Source organism: Lepidochelys kempii, chromosome 6 (genome assembly GCF_965140285.1).
Source record: "Lepidochelys kempii isolate rLepKem1 chromosome 6, rLepKem1.hap1, whole genome shotgun sequence".
Taxonomy (NCBI): domain Eukaryota; kingdom Metazoa; phylum Chordata; order Testudines; family Cheloniidae; genus Lepidochelys; species Lepidochelys kempii.
In genome coordinates this window covers 23,545,354-23,565,235 of record NC_136385.1, presented here as the reverse complement: position 1 = coordinate 23,565,235, position 19,882 = coordinate 23,545,354, and the positions used below count along the sequence as shown (strand labels likewise).

At 42.2% G+C, this 19,882-nt stretch overlaps 1 protein-coding gene across 3 annotated transcripts; it reads left to right on the top strand.

The window, feature by feature from the left end:
• The first annotated feature begins 637 nt into the window (after nucleotides 1–637).
• GATD1 (glutamine amidotransferase class 1 domain containing 1) lies at nucleotides 638–19,471 on the top strand. Of its 3 annotated transcripts, XR_013635908.1 has the most exons (9): nucleotides 638–821; nucleotides 2,296–2,372; nucleotides 6,179–6,284; nucleotides 7,604–7,711; nucleotides 8,383–8,477; nucleotides 10,996–11,089; nucleotides 11,752–11,868; nucleotides 12,965–13,076; nucleotides 14,403–19,471. XR_013635908.1 is itself a non-coding variant. In XM_073347149.2 (8 exons), exons 1-8 carry the CDS (start codon nucleotides 725–727, stop codon nucleotides 14,407–14,409), a joined length of 699 nt encoding a protein of 232 aa, XP_073203250.1. In that variant the 5' UTR covers nucleotides 653–724; the 3' UTR covers nucleotides 14,410–19,471. The 3 variants fall into 3 exon arrangements, 2 of the variants coding, with proteins under 2 accessions (XP_073203250.1, XP_078709287.1); XM_073347149.2 differs by lacking the exon at nucleotides 11,752–11,868 and having other exon boundaries at nucleotides 653–821; nucleotides 14,400–19,471; XM_078853161.1 differs by lacking the exons at nucleotides 638–821; nucleotides 11,752–11,868 and adding an exon at nucleotides 904–1,394 and having other exon boundaries at nucleotides 14,400–19,471.
• The last annotated feature ends 411 nt before the right edge of the window (nucleotides 19,472–19,882 follow it).

The following is a 19,882-nucleotide window of genomic DNA, read 5'->3' as shown; positions in this document are numbered from 1 at the left end:
AGCCCCTGAAGTTGGGAAATGCGAAAATTAAGGAGTACTTGTGGCACCTTAGAGACTAACCAATTTATAAATTGGTTAGTCTCTAAGGTGCCACAAATCCTCCTTTTCTTTTTGCGGATACAGACTAACACGGCTGCTACTCTGAAACCTGCCAAAATGAAGATTATCGTTGTGCAGCCTTAATTTTGTCCCCTAGCGGGTTTGCGTTAGGCTCCTGTCCTCATTAATTACATGATCACTGGGTTTTTGTCCCGTCCCCCCAGGACCCCAGCCCCTGAGCGCACCGGCTGCCCCTGCTCTGGGGCTGAACCAGAGCTGTGTAGTGATGTACGGGGCATGTGTGTGTGAGTGAGTGTGAGTAAAGGTTCCCTTGCGTGAGGAGCGGCTGTGACACGTCCATTGTGAGTGGGGCTCACTATGCCAAGGGGGCTCCCGCCTTTGTATGGCCCCCACACCTTAGGCCACAGCTCCCCCTGCCCAAGCCCCACAAAACCCTGCCAATGACACCCTCTTGTCTCCCTCCCGCCTGGCCAATGACACCCCCTCTCGGCCCCGCCCCTTTGCCCCGTGGGCCCGGGCGCTGACGGGGGCGGGAACAGCCGTGCGGAGCCGAGCGAGGCCCCTCCCCCTCCCCCTCCCCCTCCCCGAACGGGTGCCGCCGCCGCGGCGCCTGCGCGGTGCGGCCCGGCAACCGCCACTGGGGCCGTCGCCCGGGGCCGTCCGTATGAGGAGGCAGCCGCCGCCGCCGGGCCCCGCCAGCGCCATGTCGGAGCGGCCCGGCAAGCCCGCCTGCCTCATCATCGCCAGCGCGGCCTCCGGGGGTGAGTCGCGGCCCGGGCCGCCCCTGCCCCACTGGGCCCCCGCGCCGCGGCCCCGGAAGGGGACCGGGAGCTGGGCCGCCCCTGCGGAGGGAGGGGGGCCGCCCCGACGCCGGCTTTCTCTGCCCCGGCCTCCTTCAGCCCCGCCGCGGGACCCGCCTCTGGCCCGCCCGCCTTGGCCGCGCCCGTCGCAGCGCGGTGACCGCGGGATCGGCCGGAGCAGGGGCGCCCTGCTGCGAGGGCCGGGGCCCGGCTCTGCCGCCTCCTTCCCAGCCCGGAAACCGCATTTCTGAAGTGTGGCCCGTGGGGTACTTGCCCAGGGGGAGCCCGCGGCGCTCGCTGGCCCCGCGCTGCGCTGGGATGGGGGCGGGGGCAGCGGCGGGGTCCGGGCCAGCCCCCGGGCCCCCCACCTTGTGTTCATGAGGGGATCCAGGCTGTCCAGGAGTAAATGAAGATGCTGGGTGGCAGACCTGGCTGGCAAACTGAGCTTGCCCACGCAGGCTGGTTGGAGAGCGATTTGTATGAATCGCTTCCAGCAGAAGACAGACAGGAACGACGCTAATGCTTCAGAGGAAGGTTGGTTTGGTAGTTCAGGTGCTGAAATAAGGCTCATGAGATGGGTTCAATAATCGGCTGGGTCAGACGTGCTGTATGACCGGGTCCACCCTGATTCAATTGGCCTCGATAGTACTGACCCCCCCACTTGGTAAGGCAACACCCATCTTTTCACTTGCTGTATATTTATACCTACCTACTGTATTTTTCACTTCATGCATCTGATGAAGTGGGTTTTAGCCTACGAAAGCTTATGCTCAAATAATTTTGTTAGTCTCTAAAGTGCCACAAGGACTCCTCATTGTTTTACTCTGTGAAAGAAGCTTATTGGAACCTCTCTGAAGGTGAGATATACCTGAGTTCATTAAAGTTTGTGAAAGGCTCAGCTACTGTGCTGATGCAGATTGTAAAAATACCTCACTGTCTAGAACTGGCTCTGAGCAGAATTTAAGATTTCTATAATTAGAGATACGTGTACAGGCATGATCCTTTCCCATAGTTCTTTATCGTGCTACGTCAGATGCCAGGGAGTCATTCTTTTAGAAATTTCTGAAGATGGCACAGTCAGTGCTGTTCCTTTTTTGGAGACTGTTTCAACTAATTTTTCATTGGTTTGGGACTTCGGATTTTGCTGCTCTCTCTAATTCCTTGAACACTGACTCTGCCTGTACTGTTCCTGTTTCTCAACAGCGTTAGAAAATGTAATGCTTTATTAGAATACTAACATCAAATATAGTGTGTGAAAGTATGATGCATTATCTTTGTGAGTATTTCTCCTTGTGTTTTTAAAAATGCCCCTAGGCCATGGGAGCTTTTAAGTGACCCGAAGATTCATTTAATACTAGTTGGTGAAATATGTACAGTGTAGCTGGGTTTAAGGTATGATGATTCTTTCTTTAAGTTGTCCAACTCTGTTTTCCAGGTGTGTCTGCCCAATCCTTTCTTCATTCTTTTACACTGGCTAGTGCTGCTTTTAATCTACAAGTTGCCACTCCAGGGGTAAGTGTGAGAGAACAGGAATTGACATCAGTACATACTATGATGATCTGAAAACAACCAGTTCTGCATTAATGTATAAACTAGTAATAATGAAAAAGTATGGTAACCCTTCGTTGAGAGAATTCTAATAATCTTTACAGATGAAGGCCCTTGATCTTTAAACTCTTACATACATGCTTAACTTCACTGAGAATACTCATGTGCATAGAGGTAAACCTATGCATAAGTGTTTGTAGGGTTGGGGTCTATGCTGGTACACTTGAAGAGATTCTGTATTGCAGTTCTTATTTAATAATAATTATAAAGTCCTTTTGATTTTTACGTTCTAAAGTGGGGTGGGCAAACTACGGCCCGGGGGCTGCATCCGGCCCTCTGGACATTTTAATCTGGCCCTTGAGCTCCAGCCGGGAAGCAGAGTCCAGGGCTTGCCCTGCTTCAGCCAGGGAGCAGGGTTGGGGGCTTGCCCCTCTCCATGCTGCCGTTGAAAGCAGCGGCATGTCCCCCCTGTGGTGCCTATGCATGGCTGGGAACCACGGCCAATGGAAGCTGCAGGGGTGGCACCTGCGGACGGGGCAGTGCACAGAGCTGCTTTGCCACGTCTCCGCATAGGAGTCAGAGGGGGGACATGCCACTGCTTCTGGGAGCTGCTTGAGGTAAGCGCCACCTGGATCCTGCACCCCTGACTCCCTCCTGTGCTCCAACCCTCTGCCCCAGCCCTGATCCCCCTCCTGTCCTCTGACCCCCTCTGCCCCAGCTTGGAGCACCCTCCTGTACGCCCCAGCCCCACCCTGGAGCCCGCATCGCCAACTGTAGCCCTCACCCCCTTCCGCACCCCAGTCCCCAGTTTCACAAGCATTCATGGCTTGCCATACAATTTCCATACCCAGATGTGGCCCTTGAGCCAAAAAGTTTGTCCACCGCTGTTCTAAAGGATGTTTCCTGAAATACTGCAAGAATTTTAAAGGGGATTTACAAAGGGAAAAAAACATGGAGATTGTGTTCTCTTTTGCTTCTTTATGTTGTATAAGGGAGGTTTGAAAAGTCAACTTCCTTCTCCCCTTCTCATCCCCTCAAAAAACCCCATCAAAATCTTTTGTTGCTTGTTTTGCGTATGACATTTTGGTCTTTCCTGCTCTGGAAGATTCTGACTAGAGAACTAGGAAAATGATGACATCATAAGAATCAAGATAGTAAAAATTGAGCAATAGAAATGGGAAGGGGTTTTTATCAAACTTTAAAAAACTGTTTGACCCAGATTCTTTGCTGCACCTAGTTTCTGCTTAATACAGCCAGGGGAAGCCCTCAGGGAGCCTGTTGCATCTCCCTGATTCTCAGGGTTGAACTGTGCCTGTCCTGGTGTAACTTAGAGCAACGGCAGCTCTAACTTGCATTACCTGGCAACAGTCCACTGTGTTTACTAACCCAGCTGGGTATAGCCATATGATAACCAGCTCTGGCTATGCTCCTCTGCTTCTGTCCCTATCCTGGGGCGACAGGAGTGAGTGAGTGTGTGTTTTTGTTTGTGTTTAGCATAGGAGGCAGGTATACCAGGTTTGCACCAGCTGAGAGTTCCTGTGCAACAGAGGAATTCTCAGTTGTCAGATCTGGCTGTTTTCTATATGGCGCAGAGCGATTGGAATTCCTACAGAAAATCTGACCCTTTGTGGTTTTTGCTAACACTTTGACCATGTTCGTCATTGAAGTTAAAGGACGTCTTCATTAAAGATTCTTCACTTTCATTTAAGGTGTTAAAACCTTTAATAAAAACATTGTGTATGCCTGCACAGGAGCAAGGCCTTAAGTTTTGATATTCAGTCTAATATTTCCCTAGCTCAGTTGTGTGAATTATTGGAAAAACAAACATGCATATGATTGATTGCAAAGTACCCACTCAAATGGATCATAAAAGGACAAATAAGCAACTTTTACATTTAGTGTGGCAAAAAAGTACCAATGTAACACTTCCGTTCAGTTGCAAACAATGAAAAGTTGCTTTCCTGCAAAGTTAGAAAGAAAATGACTCACTTTCATTCTGCACTGAGATTTTTGTCTTATTGCCTCAGATACAAACAATTAAACCAAAATAAAATGTGCTGATCCAACTATCTCTAAATGCATGTATAAAAACTAATAACACAGAACTGATTAATATTAAACTAAAGGGACACTTTCCCCAATACTGTTCCATCCCTGTGCTATGTTTACCTTGCTCATCAGGCAAAACCTGGAGTGGATAGTTGAGCCTTATGTAATGTCCTTTGGGCTTATTTAAAAATTTTGTATTCATATAACTTATTTTGATTAGCAAGTTTTTCAGAAATTTCTAGATGGGTTTACCGTAAAATACATCAAAATGGATAACTACATACATCAGGAGGTTGATACTAGGAAGTAAATCTGCTCACCTCTGGGTCAGTAGTTCAAATTTACTGCAGGCTAACAGCTTCAAAATTACCATCTGACAAATGTTTGATGTTTTCTCTGTTTCTAACAGACTGGAATTCAAATTTCTGACATCACTTTTGAGAGATTAGTAGTTGTTAAATCTAGTTGCTTGTTGTGGCTTCCTCACAACAAACAAATGCAACATGTACAATTGTGGTTTAAACATAATTTTCCAATAGTTTTAAAAGCATATAAACATGACTCACTACAAAAATTAAAAAGACCCAATTGTGTAGAAATTCATGGAAGAGTTTTTGTTCTGTAATAGGCAGAATAGAGTGAAAAAGACTTTTCATGGAAAAATTCACATAATTTGTCAAATTGACAAATATACAGACATAGTACTGGGAGAGGCCTTTGTCTCTGGATCACCAGTTAAAATCCTGTCCATGACAGAAGTGACTGAAAATTATTACCATTTTATTACTGAAACAAGTTCATTTCTAACAGGTCACATAAATCTGCCTCACAGTTTGGCACTAAACAGTGCTCTAATTTGTGCCTCTAAAAGGCCAGGGATTAACTTGGCCCTGGAAGATGAAATATCCTCTTCTCAAATAGAGGCCAGGTCTACACTAATAATACTTTGCCAGTATACCAGGTTTTGCCAGTATAGCTTATTTCAGCCACCCTGAGCAAAATAAACAATACTGGCAAAAACATGTCTACACTAGAGGCTTTTGCTGGCATAGCACTCCTGACAGATACATCTGTTCCAACGAAGGTAGTTTAGACAGGGGTGAAAGTAGTATTAAATTCTTACCAGTACAGAGGCCCGTTGCTGGGCCCATGGAAGGGGCGGAGCCTCAGGCAGAAGAGGCAGGGCTGGGGGTCAGCCTCCCACAGCTAGCCCATCTGGGCTGTGCCACCTGGGGCTCCAGCCGCTGCTACGGTAGCGGCGGCGGTGATTGGGAGCTCTGGGACCTTTTAAATCACCGGTCCTGGGGCAGCTGCCCCTTTTGCCTCTTCCCACTCCTCCCCTCACCTCCCATTGGTGACCCTGCTGGTAGGGTCCCTACCGGCAGGGCCGCTGACGGGGGCAAAAGGGGCAGCGATGTTAAAGCGCTGCCGTGGCTGCGTACAGGCCGGTATCGGCTTCTTACCGGTATACGATACCGGCCTACTTTCACCTCTGAGTATAGACCTCCTGTTAGATATGGCTTCTTGATTTCAGGATTAAGTCATCTTGGAGAGAGAAATACCTTTTCTGTGAACAAAGAAAGAACTTTTGGTTGCAATGAGCACTAAAGTCCATGTTAAAAAAAAAAAAAAGAAAGAAAGAAACTCCACACTTAGAAACAAACTAGACAAAAAACTGTGCACTGAGATTAATCACTGTCTTTGAACAATGATTCAACTAGGGGAAGTTAATTGACTTTGTTGATGTGAATGAGAGCAACATGCGTTGGATACAGGACTTCCGTATGAAATCTTATGCAAATCCTGCCAAGTTGGAGTCAATTGATGGTGAGTATCTTACATGTCTTCCCCTCTATATTGTGAAAACAAATGCTTCTGACTGTTAAATCTTTGGGAAGAGGAGAGCAAAAAAAGTAATGTTTTTGGAGTCTGTCTGTATGCATAATGGGCATCACTGTTATCTTCCCACCCTAATTGCTCAGGCTATTCCCCCTTATAGTTTCCTGGAGAAGCTGCATCATCTGTTCCAAACAGACTGCGTAAGTAATCACTGAGACACAAACTACAGGACGAGATGCAACTATAAAATGTATTTTCTTCTGTTTTTATTGATGTGTGTACTGAGCACTGTTCAGGCAGAATATGCCTAACAGAGGACCTTCCCCCAAGCACTTACAATAGCAAGGCATGTGGATGCAATCCAGTAGAATACAGGAAAATTATTGAGTGTGTTGTAGCTAGATGAACTGGGTCTTGAGAAAATTTAGTAAGGAAGAGTGGGAAAAGGCTTATCGTATGCTAAATGATAGGGTTGTTCATGAAAGAAGGTGTAAAGTCAGGAGTGGGCAAAGAAGTCAAAAGGATCAATAAGAAGAGAAGCTCATACACTGTGGAAGGAGCATGAGGGGCTGTAAAGTCAGACTGAGGAACTGATGTAGGGAAGAAGTGAGATGGGGCAGAGCCTTGTTGGAAATGAGGACCAGGAGCTTGAATTTGTCTTTCTTATCATGGATTTTGCCATGCATTTCAGCCAAGATATGGGGCCTGTCTAGGTACTGCAGTGGGCCTCTACTGCCTAGTAGAGATTGGGAAGAAGCATTAGGCTTGAGATGTCTTTCCCTTGATTGAATCAAAGTTGTGCTAAAAAATTCTCGCTCTTAAACAGAGGTGGGTGGGGTTTTTTTTGCATCTTAATGTTTTTCCTAGCATGTCATGAGCAAGCAGTCAAAATGTTAGACTGATAAAAAGCCAATATTTTGGTGAGATACATTTGCCCCTGGAGAAAGGGTATACTAAACTAGGCATACTGTTAACTGTGGGGTCGATTAAAGGGCTTCTGCTATAGTAGAAGGAAGAATGGTAAATCTTTGGCTTGTTAGGAATATCTCTTTAGAAGCTTCTGATCTTTGTAGGCCTATATACCACAATATAGCTTTCTCCTTCCTGAGCGCTGGACTTTATAATAGATATTTTATTTTTATTTAATTTCTTTGGTTTGTTTTTTTACATATTGTAGTATGTGACTGACTTCTTTTGTGGAGTATTTTTTGCTTTGTCAAATAAATTTTGAAAAGAAATCATGCTCAGATACTTTTGCCCGTTAATGTTTATAGTCCAAACTTGTATTATTCTCTCTTCCTGACTAGGTGCTAGATACCATGCCCTGTTGATTCCTAACTGTCCTGGGGCTTTGACTGACCTTGCAAACAGTGGATACCTAGCTAGGATATTGCAGCACTTCAGCAATGAGAACAGTAGGTAAACCCTATTGGGGATCTTTATTTTGTTTTAATAAAATCCAGAGTCTGTACTTAATTCATTACTTCATTGCTGGTCCATACAAAAGTCTATTTATCTTGCAGTGAACACTTGTAGGCATTGTAGTGGAAGAAGTGGTGATGTAGCTAGCAAACTTCAAATTATTTACACAACTGGAAGAGTGCAGCAGCATCAGAACTTTAAAAAATAACAAAACCTTCCTTGTGGAAAGAGATTAAAAATAAGATCTTTTGAGAGAGAGAAGAGAATTCCTCTGCCTTACCAATGTCCAAAACTGGAGTGATGCTCCCTGTGAGTCAGATGGAACTCTTAGTTCATAGCCAGTTACACAATATTCTAGAGTCCTCTTCAATAAGATCCTGATCCTGCAAAGAATCGCATGTGTACTTTAATTTAAGCACTTGAGCGTGAATAGTCCTGTTGGAACTACCTATGTTAAGCACATGTGTAACTCTGAAGGATTGGGCCCTAATCTTGTAAATTGGTGCACAGAGAAAACAGTAAAGCCAGAGTCAATGCAAACAATGTCTCATAACATTATTTTCAGAAAGGTAATATACAGTAACTTAAAGGATATTATTTTGGCTGTTGTAACTTTCAGGGTATTTATAATTAAATTAATTTCTTAAATCTATTTGTTTTTTAGAGCCTATTTGTGCTGTGGGACATGGAGTTGCTGCTTTATGTTGTGCCACAAATGAGGATAAATCCTGGGTATTTCAGGGATACAGCCTGACAGGGGTAGGTACCGTGAAGCAAACTCCTCCCAAAGTGAGGATTTCACTGTGCGTGGGGCAGTGTAATTCAGTGTGGTAGTGCCAGGGATTTTGGCGTCGTCATAGGTCTTAAGAGACTTTGGTCCAAATCAAAATAATCAATCTGATAAGTTCAACAACTTGTTACTCAGGAGCTGAAGGACTGTCATTGGCAAAGGGTGCTGTAGGCCAGAATGGTGAGCTGTGTAGGGGCCCAAGACTGCATATGAGGGCTCTGCTGTAATTCAGCCTTGTTCTGGTGAGTGCTGTCAGTCTCAGTATTTTATAAATACCAAATGAAGGTGATAAAACCTCTAAACAAATTTGCCATAGTGTGTCTGGCTGATAGTTCATGGCTTTAAATGTCCCTAGATACTATGGTTATTCAATTTGGTGCCATAACACTGCTTGTGAATTTTATTTCTGTGAATGATTTTTAAATGTTAAAGGAATCTAACTCAGAAAAGAGCTATTTGTACAAACTAAAAGAAATTCAAATTCAGGCTGCTGCTATTGATCTCTTATCCTGTTGTGCCGCTAGTCTGTAATGTCTCAGATCACCCACAGACTGTCACGGATTTATGCAGGATCTATACTCATTTATCAATAAAATGCATAATAAACATTCTTAATGCAACTTTTGTAGTTGAAAATTTACACACAGAGTCAGGAAATTTAAAGTTATGGTTTCCACAGAAGGTGTAACACAGACTCCTTGTGCATATATATTTGATATCACAGCGTATGCTGATACTTTTAATGTAATATGTGCATTGTGGCCTAGTTATGGTCATTAAAGATGCAGATTTGTTTAAATTGATGATGCAGTTGTACACTGAAATGTGCAATCAGACACAAACACCGTGTCCTGCACGGAATCCAAGTAACTGGGCTCTGCGGTATGGAGATCACGACTAGGTGACATTTCAGTGGGCTTAATCTCTTGCATGTTGTTTACTGGATTCAGGCATATATTTTCTGCTGTTAAATTAGTTGTCTGTATCATGCTCTTGTGTGAATGGAGAAGTGGGAAGTTCCTTTATATCATGGTTGAATGGGCGGACCCCAAAAGCAGCACAGTGGAGAGCTATCTTTTTACATCCCTTTAGCCAGCACTGCAGGTAAAAGTGCCACAGCAGTAGCTAACAGAAGGTAGATCGCTCATGGGACAGGGCAAAAGGGCTTGTCCAATAATCTAGGTTTTTCATTTAAGAAAAAATGTCTTATGTGTGATGATTTTGTATGCATGAATGGTTGAGTGTGAATAAGGAACTGAAGGTCAGGCTGTGTTTTATTTGAAAGGTAATTTTTCTCACATTTGCACTGAGGTCTTGGATTGGTTCTGTGACCCCCAATGTCATGGTTTGAGAATTGTTAATATACCTGCCTGCCCATAGTGGGTTACTTTCTCGTTAGTGTGGTGTATTTGTTTTAACTTTATGAAGTTCTAGGTTTCAAAAATATTCTCATGTGGGTTCCATTAAGATACAAAATGATAGGAAAACTAACTTATCCGTGTGAGTAAGCAAGCAGATGTAATGTACAATGTGTCAGATTGGAATAGCACCAGGCTTTGTGGTGTTACAAATCATGAGGTGGTGTTCAATGCCTTTTAGCCAGAATTACAGAATCCCAGCTAAACATCCTAGTGGAGAATTTCACTGTAGCTATAAAATGGCCCCAAGCATTTCTAGCTTTTTACAAAACAGAGTCTGTAATTCCAGTCCGACTTATCATGCTTTGTGGGTACAAAGCTTTGCTTATCTCTTCATGTAGGTGATTATGCTGGATTTAATGCTGATGGAGGTCAAGTAACAAACTTTTATCAGAGAGAGCTTGCTGTTACCATTATTGCAAAACAACTTGAAAGTAATCGATTGGAAATTTAATTAAGTGGAATTATATTTATAATTAGAGAGCTTGAGGGTGCATTGGTATAATGCAGTTCTCAGTCAACTATTGTTTTCTCAGAAGCTTCTCTCCTGGTTTCTGGGCATGATGTTCTACTCTTTCCCTGACACTGGAAGACTGTTTTCACCTCTCATTATTTAAGATTTGCAGAGACTGCAGAATCAGAGAAAGGGAGAAGAGCAGAAAAACCCAGGACATCCTCTAGGGACATTGCTTTGCTATTCTAATTAAGTGTGAGGTTCTCAGATGGTACCAGCACCAAATCCTAAAATAGAAGCCCCAAATTCTTAGTCATGTACTGTTAGTGCCACTATGAGGTACTTGTGTGCTTAACCTTCCTATGCAGACTGAGATTGACTCCCATGAGAATTTCCAGTTTGCGCCCTAATTTGGATATCTGTAGGAAATTGGATATTTTGGGGTTTTTTTTAAGTACTCCAAAAATAACTTCAGTTGCATGTTTTTATTAAAATTTTTGGAAGAAGGAAGTGGGTAGAAGAATAGATTGTGACAGAATATTTTCCTCATTGGTTTTGCTTGGATCTATCTTAGGTAAAAGCTAAGCAGACTTATCTCATTCTCCTGTTTTTCAGCCCTCTGTGTATGAGCTGATAAGGCAGCCCAGTTTTGCCAGTTTGTCCATTATTGTGGAGGACTTTGTGAAAGATTCTGGAGCTACCTTTAGTGGTACGTCACTTTCTGATTGTTAGCCCTTCATGTCTTATGAATGATTGGTGGTGGTGAAATAGCTTTTATTCCTTTGCCACACATGTGAGAAGGACCATTGCAGAATGTGCTCTGTTACACTCTGTTAAATTACAATGCAACACATGCTAAAAGACCCTGGAAAGTTAAAAATGTTTTAAAATCCAAATTACTTACCAACGTTAGTAATAATATCTAGCAGGCTGGATTGTGACAGAGCCCTATGTGACTGCACAGGAAAGTTAGTACCATAGCATCCACCTACACAGCCGTATTAACACACCTCTGATCTTGGGTCCAGTTTACATTATTCAAGCTTAGTTATGCATAAAATTGGTTTATTGACTGTTTTGATTTATTGCTTGTGGGCTGTCTTTGAACAAAATACCAAATCAGTTTATCATTAAATAATATAGTCTTTTTTCCAAGTAATATGTTTTTGTGAATTGCAGTGTAACAATTTGACTTTCAGTTGCAAAGCCTCAACTTCTGTAATTTGTGAGCACCAAAATGCATTAACACACAAAATTCTGAGCTGAGTCTGCCACTCTATCTTGAATGCTGTAATTCTGCTTCGTTATTGCTGAAGGCTCAGAAGAGTGTTTCATTTTGCTGAATATGCCATATTTATTGTTATACCCAAGATCCATGGGGAGAATGAAATAATACGCTGTAGAAGGTTCCAGTCCTCTGTTACAATTAAGCATCTGTCACATTCACCTTTGGTATCCGAAACTAGGGAAGAAGCAGGAGAGAGAGAGGTATAATTTTTTGAACTCTATACATGAAAAATAATTGAGAAACCCACAATATTTAAGCCACTGGGTTTATTTGTAAACAAAACTGCCAAGCTTTGGGCTGATGCAGTTGAAACAGCTGAGTTAGAAATTGTACAAAAGGGATTTATAATGGAAACAGTGACAGACCCTTAAAGAACAAACACTGCGTGCACTCTTTAACAAGAAAAAAAGAGATGCCAATGTCTCTTTGAACTGCCATGTACAATATGGTTATTTTTTTTTCCATTGCTGCTGCTAATCAAGCTTTTTGTGTGTTTAAATAGCAGCTTTCCCCTTTCTAATTAGCTGCCTCTTCCAGATTAGTTCAGTAATGATATTCCAGCATCTGATGTCACAGTCACTTCCATGGTGATTACTTGTGATGTCATACAGATTTGGCTGAAGCTTTTACTGAGTGGATTGAGCAGCAGGAGGAGTATGTTCCGAGATAAGCCATTTATTCCTATCCACGCATTTGGATTATCATCATCAGTTGTCAGGTAGGGGGTGGAATACAGACAAAGAATGACAGGTTAATGGAATTTCATAAAATAGTACTTTAAAAAGTTTGATCAAGGACAAAAGACCAAAGTGGTTGGTGAAATACCAACATGTTACTAATGAATACCAGTATATCAGGGTATTTTCACTGGACAGAAAATCTGTATCATTGCAGGCTCTTTGTAAGGCAGTGATTGCTAACCTTGGTTTCTTACATGAGGGGTATTTATAATGCATTGCATGGGTGAATGGAAGTTAAAGAAATGCACTTCAAAATTTGTTTCCCAGGATAGCCTCGTGAAATACATAGGGAACTTGATAGAGGACTGGTACAAATAAAGGGCCAATCTGACAATCATTCCATGCAGGGAATTCTTGTTGAAATCCTCAGGAAGCTTTGATGGTAGGTCAGGTTTATCTCTACCTTGTAAACAGCTCGGCATATCAGTTAGTCACCAAACACTATGTCTATTTGAAATAGTTAACCTCTGTACTGCAGTCTCATTGGATGTGTGAAATCGAAATTATGAAGCAGTGTCCACTGACATCAGTATTTGAATATTTTTCTCTGATTCAGCCAGCAAGCCAGATGCTGTACACGTAGTTCTGGACAGGCACCTTGTTACAGGACAGAATGAGAATTCCACTGTTGTAGCTGTCCAGAACCTTATTCTTCTCTTCAATGGCAGGTGAGGAAATATGCGTAAAGCACCATGGGAATGGATTCTTTGATCAGAAATATTTACGTTTCAGGAATAACTCTGAATAGTGCCACAAAGAAGACCATTTTTCTGATATAACAGGAGAAGTACGAGTCTTTTTAAATTGCAATTTGCTTAACTACATGTTTTGTCTCTTGTGTCTTTTAATTTCCTTTTACTAACAGCATTTTTGACTTACAGTTATTGGGTTTGAAATGCACAGCTACACACACAGACTGATAAAGGGAAATATGGAATTTGGGATCACTCAGTCTTTTCATTAGGATAAATTAATCTTTTATGTGTAAATTCTTAGTGTCACAGTTTCAGGGGAACATCATCTGTATTCTTCTCCCCCCACCCCCACCCCCCATGGTCCGCTCCAGGAGTTCCCAGTTGGGTATCGCATTTCCAGCTGCCACGTGTGTCTGGGCAGGGACCCTTGTACCACTGCCTTCTGACCAAGGGGTTTTAAGGCTGCATAGCTCCCCCACCTGACACTGTGATATCACGAGCTAGCCAGTATGTCTAAAAGCCAACACCTGTGCTTTGCTTTCCCTCTGAGGGCTATGAACGGTATATTGACAGCAATTAGAAATTATCACACAGCTCTTGCTAAGCAAGCACCTTTATTATTAAGGTAAAAGCATTACAGTCAAAACATAATAAAAACAATACACAGATTTAAACATACCAGGAGTCACCCAGGGACCCTTGTAGACCAAAATCATTCCAATCCTTTCACAAGGGTTGGGGGTTCCCCATGGAGAGAAGCTCCTGTCCATTTGCTGAATCAGAAAGAAACCCAGTGTTGGTTCAAGCTCATCCTTTTATACCAAAAGCCATTTCTTTGTCTCTTAGTCTCTGGAAAACTCATCATAAACCAGGATATGCAAACCACCATGGGGACAGTACTTTTCTAAAGTTTAGTCTCAGTGACTCCACTAAATCACCACCCACTATTCTTAGTTTCTGTAGGAGTAGAACACAATCATGCATAAACGATTTGTAAATTTACTACAATGTCCTGCAAAATACTGCATGGGATTGCAATATCTGTCACACTTAGTACACTTTGAGCTATGATAAGTTACTATTTGGGCAACTCCATATATTTTGTATAGTAGGAATGAACAGATTTCAGATATTTGTTGTTAATAGGTTGGTGGTTTAATTTGTTTCTTGGATTTGCCAATATGAAAGACGGCAAATAAGAAAAATCTGAGTGGGATTAGTTGAATATTGGTGAGAAGTTCCTTTCCAGCTGTGGGCTAGCTAGCCATGTCATGCTGTTGGATGTGTTTCATTCAGCAGGAAATGAAGGAGCAGGCCTCCTTGTAGCTGGGATAGATGAAGAGCCAGAGAGACTGAAGACTTTGTCTGTGAATGGGATGTCTTGCTGATGGAGAGGGCCATCAGCACTTCTGTTGACTCTGTGATCGTGAAGAGGAAGTACCAATGTACATGCAGAGTGGATAAAACTTGTGAACAAGAAAGCATTTACGTGTATCACTCCTTAAAGATGATCCTGAAATAGTCTCACTTCACTTTCTGGTAGTGAAACTTTTCTTTCAGAATTTCTCCCCCCGCCCTTGAAAAAAGAAGTTTCCTACATTTTACATGGGAAAACATCCTAAAAAGAGCATTTATATTTATAATACCAACACTTCTCCTTGCGCTAAAGGGTGGAGACCCCACTCTAGGGCGATATAATGTCAGCCCTTAGTTGGGAACCTGGTAATTCAGCTCCATAGCAAAACAGTTCTGGAATGCTCTCAATTTAGGTCCATTCATTTATCAGCTGGTGCCTGTGGTTCAGATCTCAAACTCCACAATTAATGCTGCATTGAATTGCAGTTTGAAATCTATTCTAGCCCTCTGTTCAATGAGTCATAAAGTTGGCTCCAGACTCTCTAAATGGATTTTTGAAAGTGAGACAAATTTGAGATATAAAGGAAAATGCTTAGATAAATCCTGCATGAGTGCAACTGAACAACTGAGTCTGAAGCAGCTCACCTTGGCGATACCATTGACATAATGTGCTCTTTTCTCATTGTGCACTTCTGTAAAAAATCTGCTCAAAGGTTGTTTTAAAGGACCCTCTAAAAAGTCCTTTGCAATACTGTTGTGTGCAGCATGTATTATGAATTTGTATTGTTTGGATTGTTAGAAATATTGATCTCTGGCAAATACAGTGCAATTGTCTGTTCTTGGAATTAATTTTATTACAGAAGTAAAAATGAATTTACTTGGACCAAATAGATTTCATCCTGTATGTAGTTTCTTAGCAGATCAATGACTCATTCTCTTTGCATTTCATATTGAGCATATCATTTGTTCCTTTCCATCCATTTAAAAAATGAAAGGGGACAGTCAGACCACAAAGAAGGGTTTTCCCTCCACCTTAGTCCTAACTATGCGAAAGCTGTTGCCGGAAGGTGGATGCATTCATGGGTGGCTTTTTTTTTCATGACTGAAATTGAGACCACCCTTTTCTGCAGTATTCTCTAGGGAGCCGAACTCATAAAGTTTCTCCTGGTTATGTTCTTCCTTAAAGGGAGCATCAGATGCTGTAATCATAGTCATCTGGCAGACCAGCCTTGTTCCCTTTTCTGAGGGGAAATGTTTATTAGCTGTACTTCCTCTCAAAACTGCTGTGTGAGCTTAAATAATTTGCCATGGGGTTTCTAGGATTTCTGGCTGTGTTATAAACTGAATCCCTGTTTTCAGATTTGCACTTGTGATGGAAATGTTGGTTAAATCTTCATCCCTGTCAGCTTCTGTCAAGGATTTTCTTTTAGTTTTTTCTCTGCTGCCAGAACATACATCTCAGCTGCAGTTTCAGTGGACCATCCAGTGAAATGATGTGGAACATCTATTTCAGTAGCATGTAGAGGCTCAGACAGAGGCCATGTCTAGACTACAAAATTAAGCCGACCTAAATTACATCAGCATACAGTCGTTGTAGTAATTATATCGCTTGTGCATGTTTACACTTTGCTACTTAATGTCAGCAGTGCATGTCCTCACCAGCAGCACTTGCACCAATTGAACTATCCTTGTGGGACAGCTTCTGAAAGCCAGCAACAGTCGATGTAAGCAACACAGTGTCTACACTCACACTGTGTCAGCCTAACTACATCAACATTGACTCTACGCCTCTCGTGAAGGTAGAGTTAAGTTGATGTAGCAGGCCAGTTACGTCTGTGGGAGCAAAATTTTAGTGTAGCTGTTTACATAGGTCAACGTCAGCTGTTTTGTGTCTACCTAACTCTGCAGAATAGACCAGGACTGAGATTGGGGCCCCACTGTGCCGGGTAATGTACTCTCACAGAGTAAGAGAGAGGTTTTGCCCCAAAGAATTTACAGTCTAAATAGACAAAACAGACAAAGCCCTATCCACTAGACCAGAGGTTCTAAAACGGGGAGGCGGGCCCCTAGGAGGGGGGTGTGCATGAGCAGCTTTCGTGGGGAAAAAAATTTACTGTGCACACTTTACCCACAGCAGTGAATAATTAGCAAAGCTGATTCCTCCAGACATCATAGTTCCTCAGATGGCGCTGTGCATATTGATGGATTTCTGTTAACCTTGTATTATACAAAGTCGTTGCCATCTGTATGTTAATCTGTTTGCTACAACACGGCATGCACGTTTCATTGTAAGCATCGACCACAATCACTGTTTTGCTTTTGCTCTTATTACAATGGATCGTTGGCTCTGTTTGGATCAAAGCCTTAATGCTTTTAATATTTAAACGAGAGCTGCATATTAGGTGTGGTGGTGGTGTTTTTTTTATTGATGTGTGTATTGTATACTTGTGTGGTGAGAGGAGGGGGCATAAACTACTACAGACACAAAGAAGGGCGCGATCAAACAAGTTTGAGAAATACTGCGCCAGCCTACGCTGCCTCCCATCTCTCTCTAGAATGTTCCCAGCTTTGATAGTCCATATTCCTGCCTCTTCCTTCATTCCCCCACCCCCATTTAAAAGCAGTTGAGAGAAATCTAGTTCTCCAAGGGCAGGAAACTGAAAGTTGCTCTCAAGACTGCCAATCTTTTCTGCTTTTATTTTTCTGAATTGAAGCATTTAGGGGCCAGGAGAGAAGACTTGTAATTTCACCAAGTCTGATTTCACCCAAAATTAGAGTCCCAAGTACTATTTTTTCCCCAATGGCAGCTTGAACTACAAGTGTGATGGCAATAACTTGTGGTTTTGAAAGCAGAAAGTGAAACATAATTTAATTCAAAATAGTTTTTAAATTGGATTTGGGTAATAAACTGGTTCTATTTCAAGCTGTGCCTTGGGCTTCCTACCTGATTTTGTGCAAACTTATTAACATCTCCGTTCCCCATCTGGAACAAGGGACTTGTTGCAATCTCATGGGAATGCTGAGGCTTGATTCCTAATTGGCAATGTGTTTGGTGAACCTTGGATTGAAGATGCTAGATGAGCTCAAAGTATTAAAAAGGTAACTAACTCTCCATCATAACACTTTCTGTTGTAACTGCTTATGTATTTCTTTTGCCTCTTGTGACTATCTACTAAACCTTGTGTGCACCTGTACAAAGAAGTTTTCCAGGTTAATCATTGTAAAAAATATGTATATGTTAAATGTACTACCTAATATTTTTGACGGGACTAGATGAAGAGGTGTCTTCCCTATTTTTCATTATTCCCTCTTGTGTGCCCTTTTTCTTTCTGATCTAAATAGTCCCCATATTGGAGCCATTTTTATTGCAAAACAGGGAGTAGGCATTTCGTGGCCTGATAGGTGATGCATAATGTCTATTTGAACTGTCTGATTGAAAAAAGAACATTGGCTGTTTGTTAGTGACCTGATTTCTAAAAGCAAAGCAAAGCAAGTGATTTTGAAAGGAAACCCTCACCCTAATATGCATGGTGGACGAGCAAGTGACAGCCTTAGAAATTATAGTGACAAATAGTGAACAACTGATGCTGACGCTGTTTTTAAAAAATATAGTTTTCATACAATGTGACCAGTTTAAACTCAGGGCTGGTCTACACTAGAAAGGTTGACCCATCTACATTGCTCAGGGGTGTGAAAAATTCACACCCCTTGAGGGATGTAGTTAAGCTGATGGACGGCCCAGTGTAGACCGTGCTAGGTTGACGGAAGAATTCTTCCATCAACCTCGCTACCGCCTCTCAGGGAGGTGGATTTACTACTACAGTGATGGAAGAACCCCTCCTGTCACTAGTGAGTGTCTACACTGGGGTGGAAAGAATGTCAGGCTGTCTTACAAAACATATCCAGAGAGCATGTTAGCTTTGGGAGGAGCCTTCCTGTTCTTTGGTCACTGGATAAAAGTGCAAGGACACTTGTTTCTGCTGAGTGGAGCAATGAAAGGGGTAACAGGATGAAAAAGGGGGTAAAGGTAACTCTACAAAGGAAGTTGTAGATAATGTTTGCCTCAGACTTCTTTAAATTTTGGAAGAAATCCTGGACTGAGAGAACATTGCAGTGATTTCAGACGGTGAAATATATTTGATTTATATAGAAATGCGGCTCCTGTATCATTGCATTACTAAAGTATGTTGGGGTGAACATTGTTACAAAAGTTAGTGCCATCTATCCCTTCCTCTCCCTCACACATGCCAGACCACAGAGAGCTGATGTCACTTTTAATCGGCTTCTGTCTCATGACACGCTATCCGGTCCCATCGCCCCGGACTGGCTGATAGTCTCAAAGTTACAATTTTCATAATCAAAGAACTATTGGAAAATGTTTTCAAAACATCAGTACGTCTCTTGAATTTGCTTCTCAAATGCATATATATGTTATGTTCTTGGCACCAAAACTACTGTCATGTTTAACACTCCATTTTGAAATTAGTTAAATGCAAACAAAGTTGAAGTACCGGCACAGAGAAAAAAATGAAAGGTTAAGTCATTGTTATGTGCCCAGCTGTTGGAGTATCAGCTGTCACTCATTTAGTCCCAAAGTTAGTCACATTCCACACAAATTTGACATCCGCCTCATTTTATTGTTGAAAGTGTATTTACATCAGACATGAATAATCATGAAACTGAGGTTGTGGAAAGAGTATCACTAAAAAAAAAAAATCCCATGACATTTTAAGTTTCCTGTCTGAATAATTTTTGTCCCTTTTTGAATCTGCCACACCTTGTGTTATGCAGAGTATTGTTCTGTGTTTGGGTCTTGGCAGATTGAGAAGTATGCATAGTAGGCATCTCAGCTCTCACATCCAAGCAGACCTTTATTATGCGTGTCAAGTTTCCCTCAGTGGAGACTTAAGTTTGTCCCTATGCTTCACAAATGGCAAGTGTACTTTTAATGTTGTAAAATGTCATAAAACCGTGCCAGTGTCACTCTAAAGAAAAGACTCTCACATTCTGAACATTTCTGCTGTTTTTTTTCTTATTTCTTAGAGGGGTCTTGTTCTTACACTTGGACTTCACCAAATTGAGAGGTGGATACTACATAATAACCTTCAGTGTGTATTTCCTTCTTTTTCTCAGTTTAAAATTAGACTTGTAATGCCTCTTAAAATCCAGTTTTCTTTTGGCTTAATGGTGTAGTAAAACACAGCTGCAGACCTTGTAGCAGCTCTGCAAATGTAGCAGATACTTCCTTTGGCCAAGGCAGTGCCTCACCTGAACAAAGAAGCTTTTATGATTCCACTGCAATGGTAGTTGAGACATCTGCTAACACTGTAACTGGCCCTTTGTGGGGTGAAGAAAACTGAAATCTTCATAGCCATTTTATTGCTGCTTTGGATCTGGTATGGGGTTAGTTATCAAGTGGCTTT

Coding starts and splice junctions, on each gene's coding strand:
- GATD1 (XM_073347149.2), top strand. CDS start 725: ATGAGGAGGCAGCCGCCGCCGCCGGGCCCCGCCAGCGCCATGTCGGAG. Junction 7,712..8,382: donor GCACTTCAGCAATGAGAACA/GTAGGTAAACCC, acceptor TTTGTTTTTTAG/AGCCTATTTGTGCTGTGGGA. Junction 8,478..10,995: donor AGGGATACAGCCTGACAGGG/GTAGGTACCGTG, acceptor CCTGTTTTTCAG/CCCTCTGTGTATGAGCTGAT.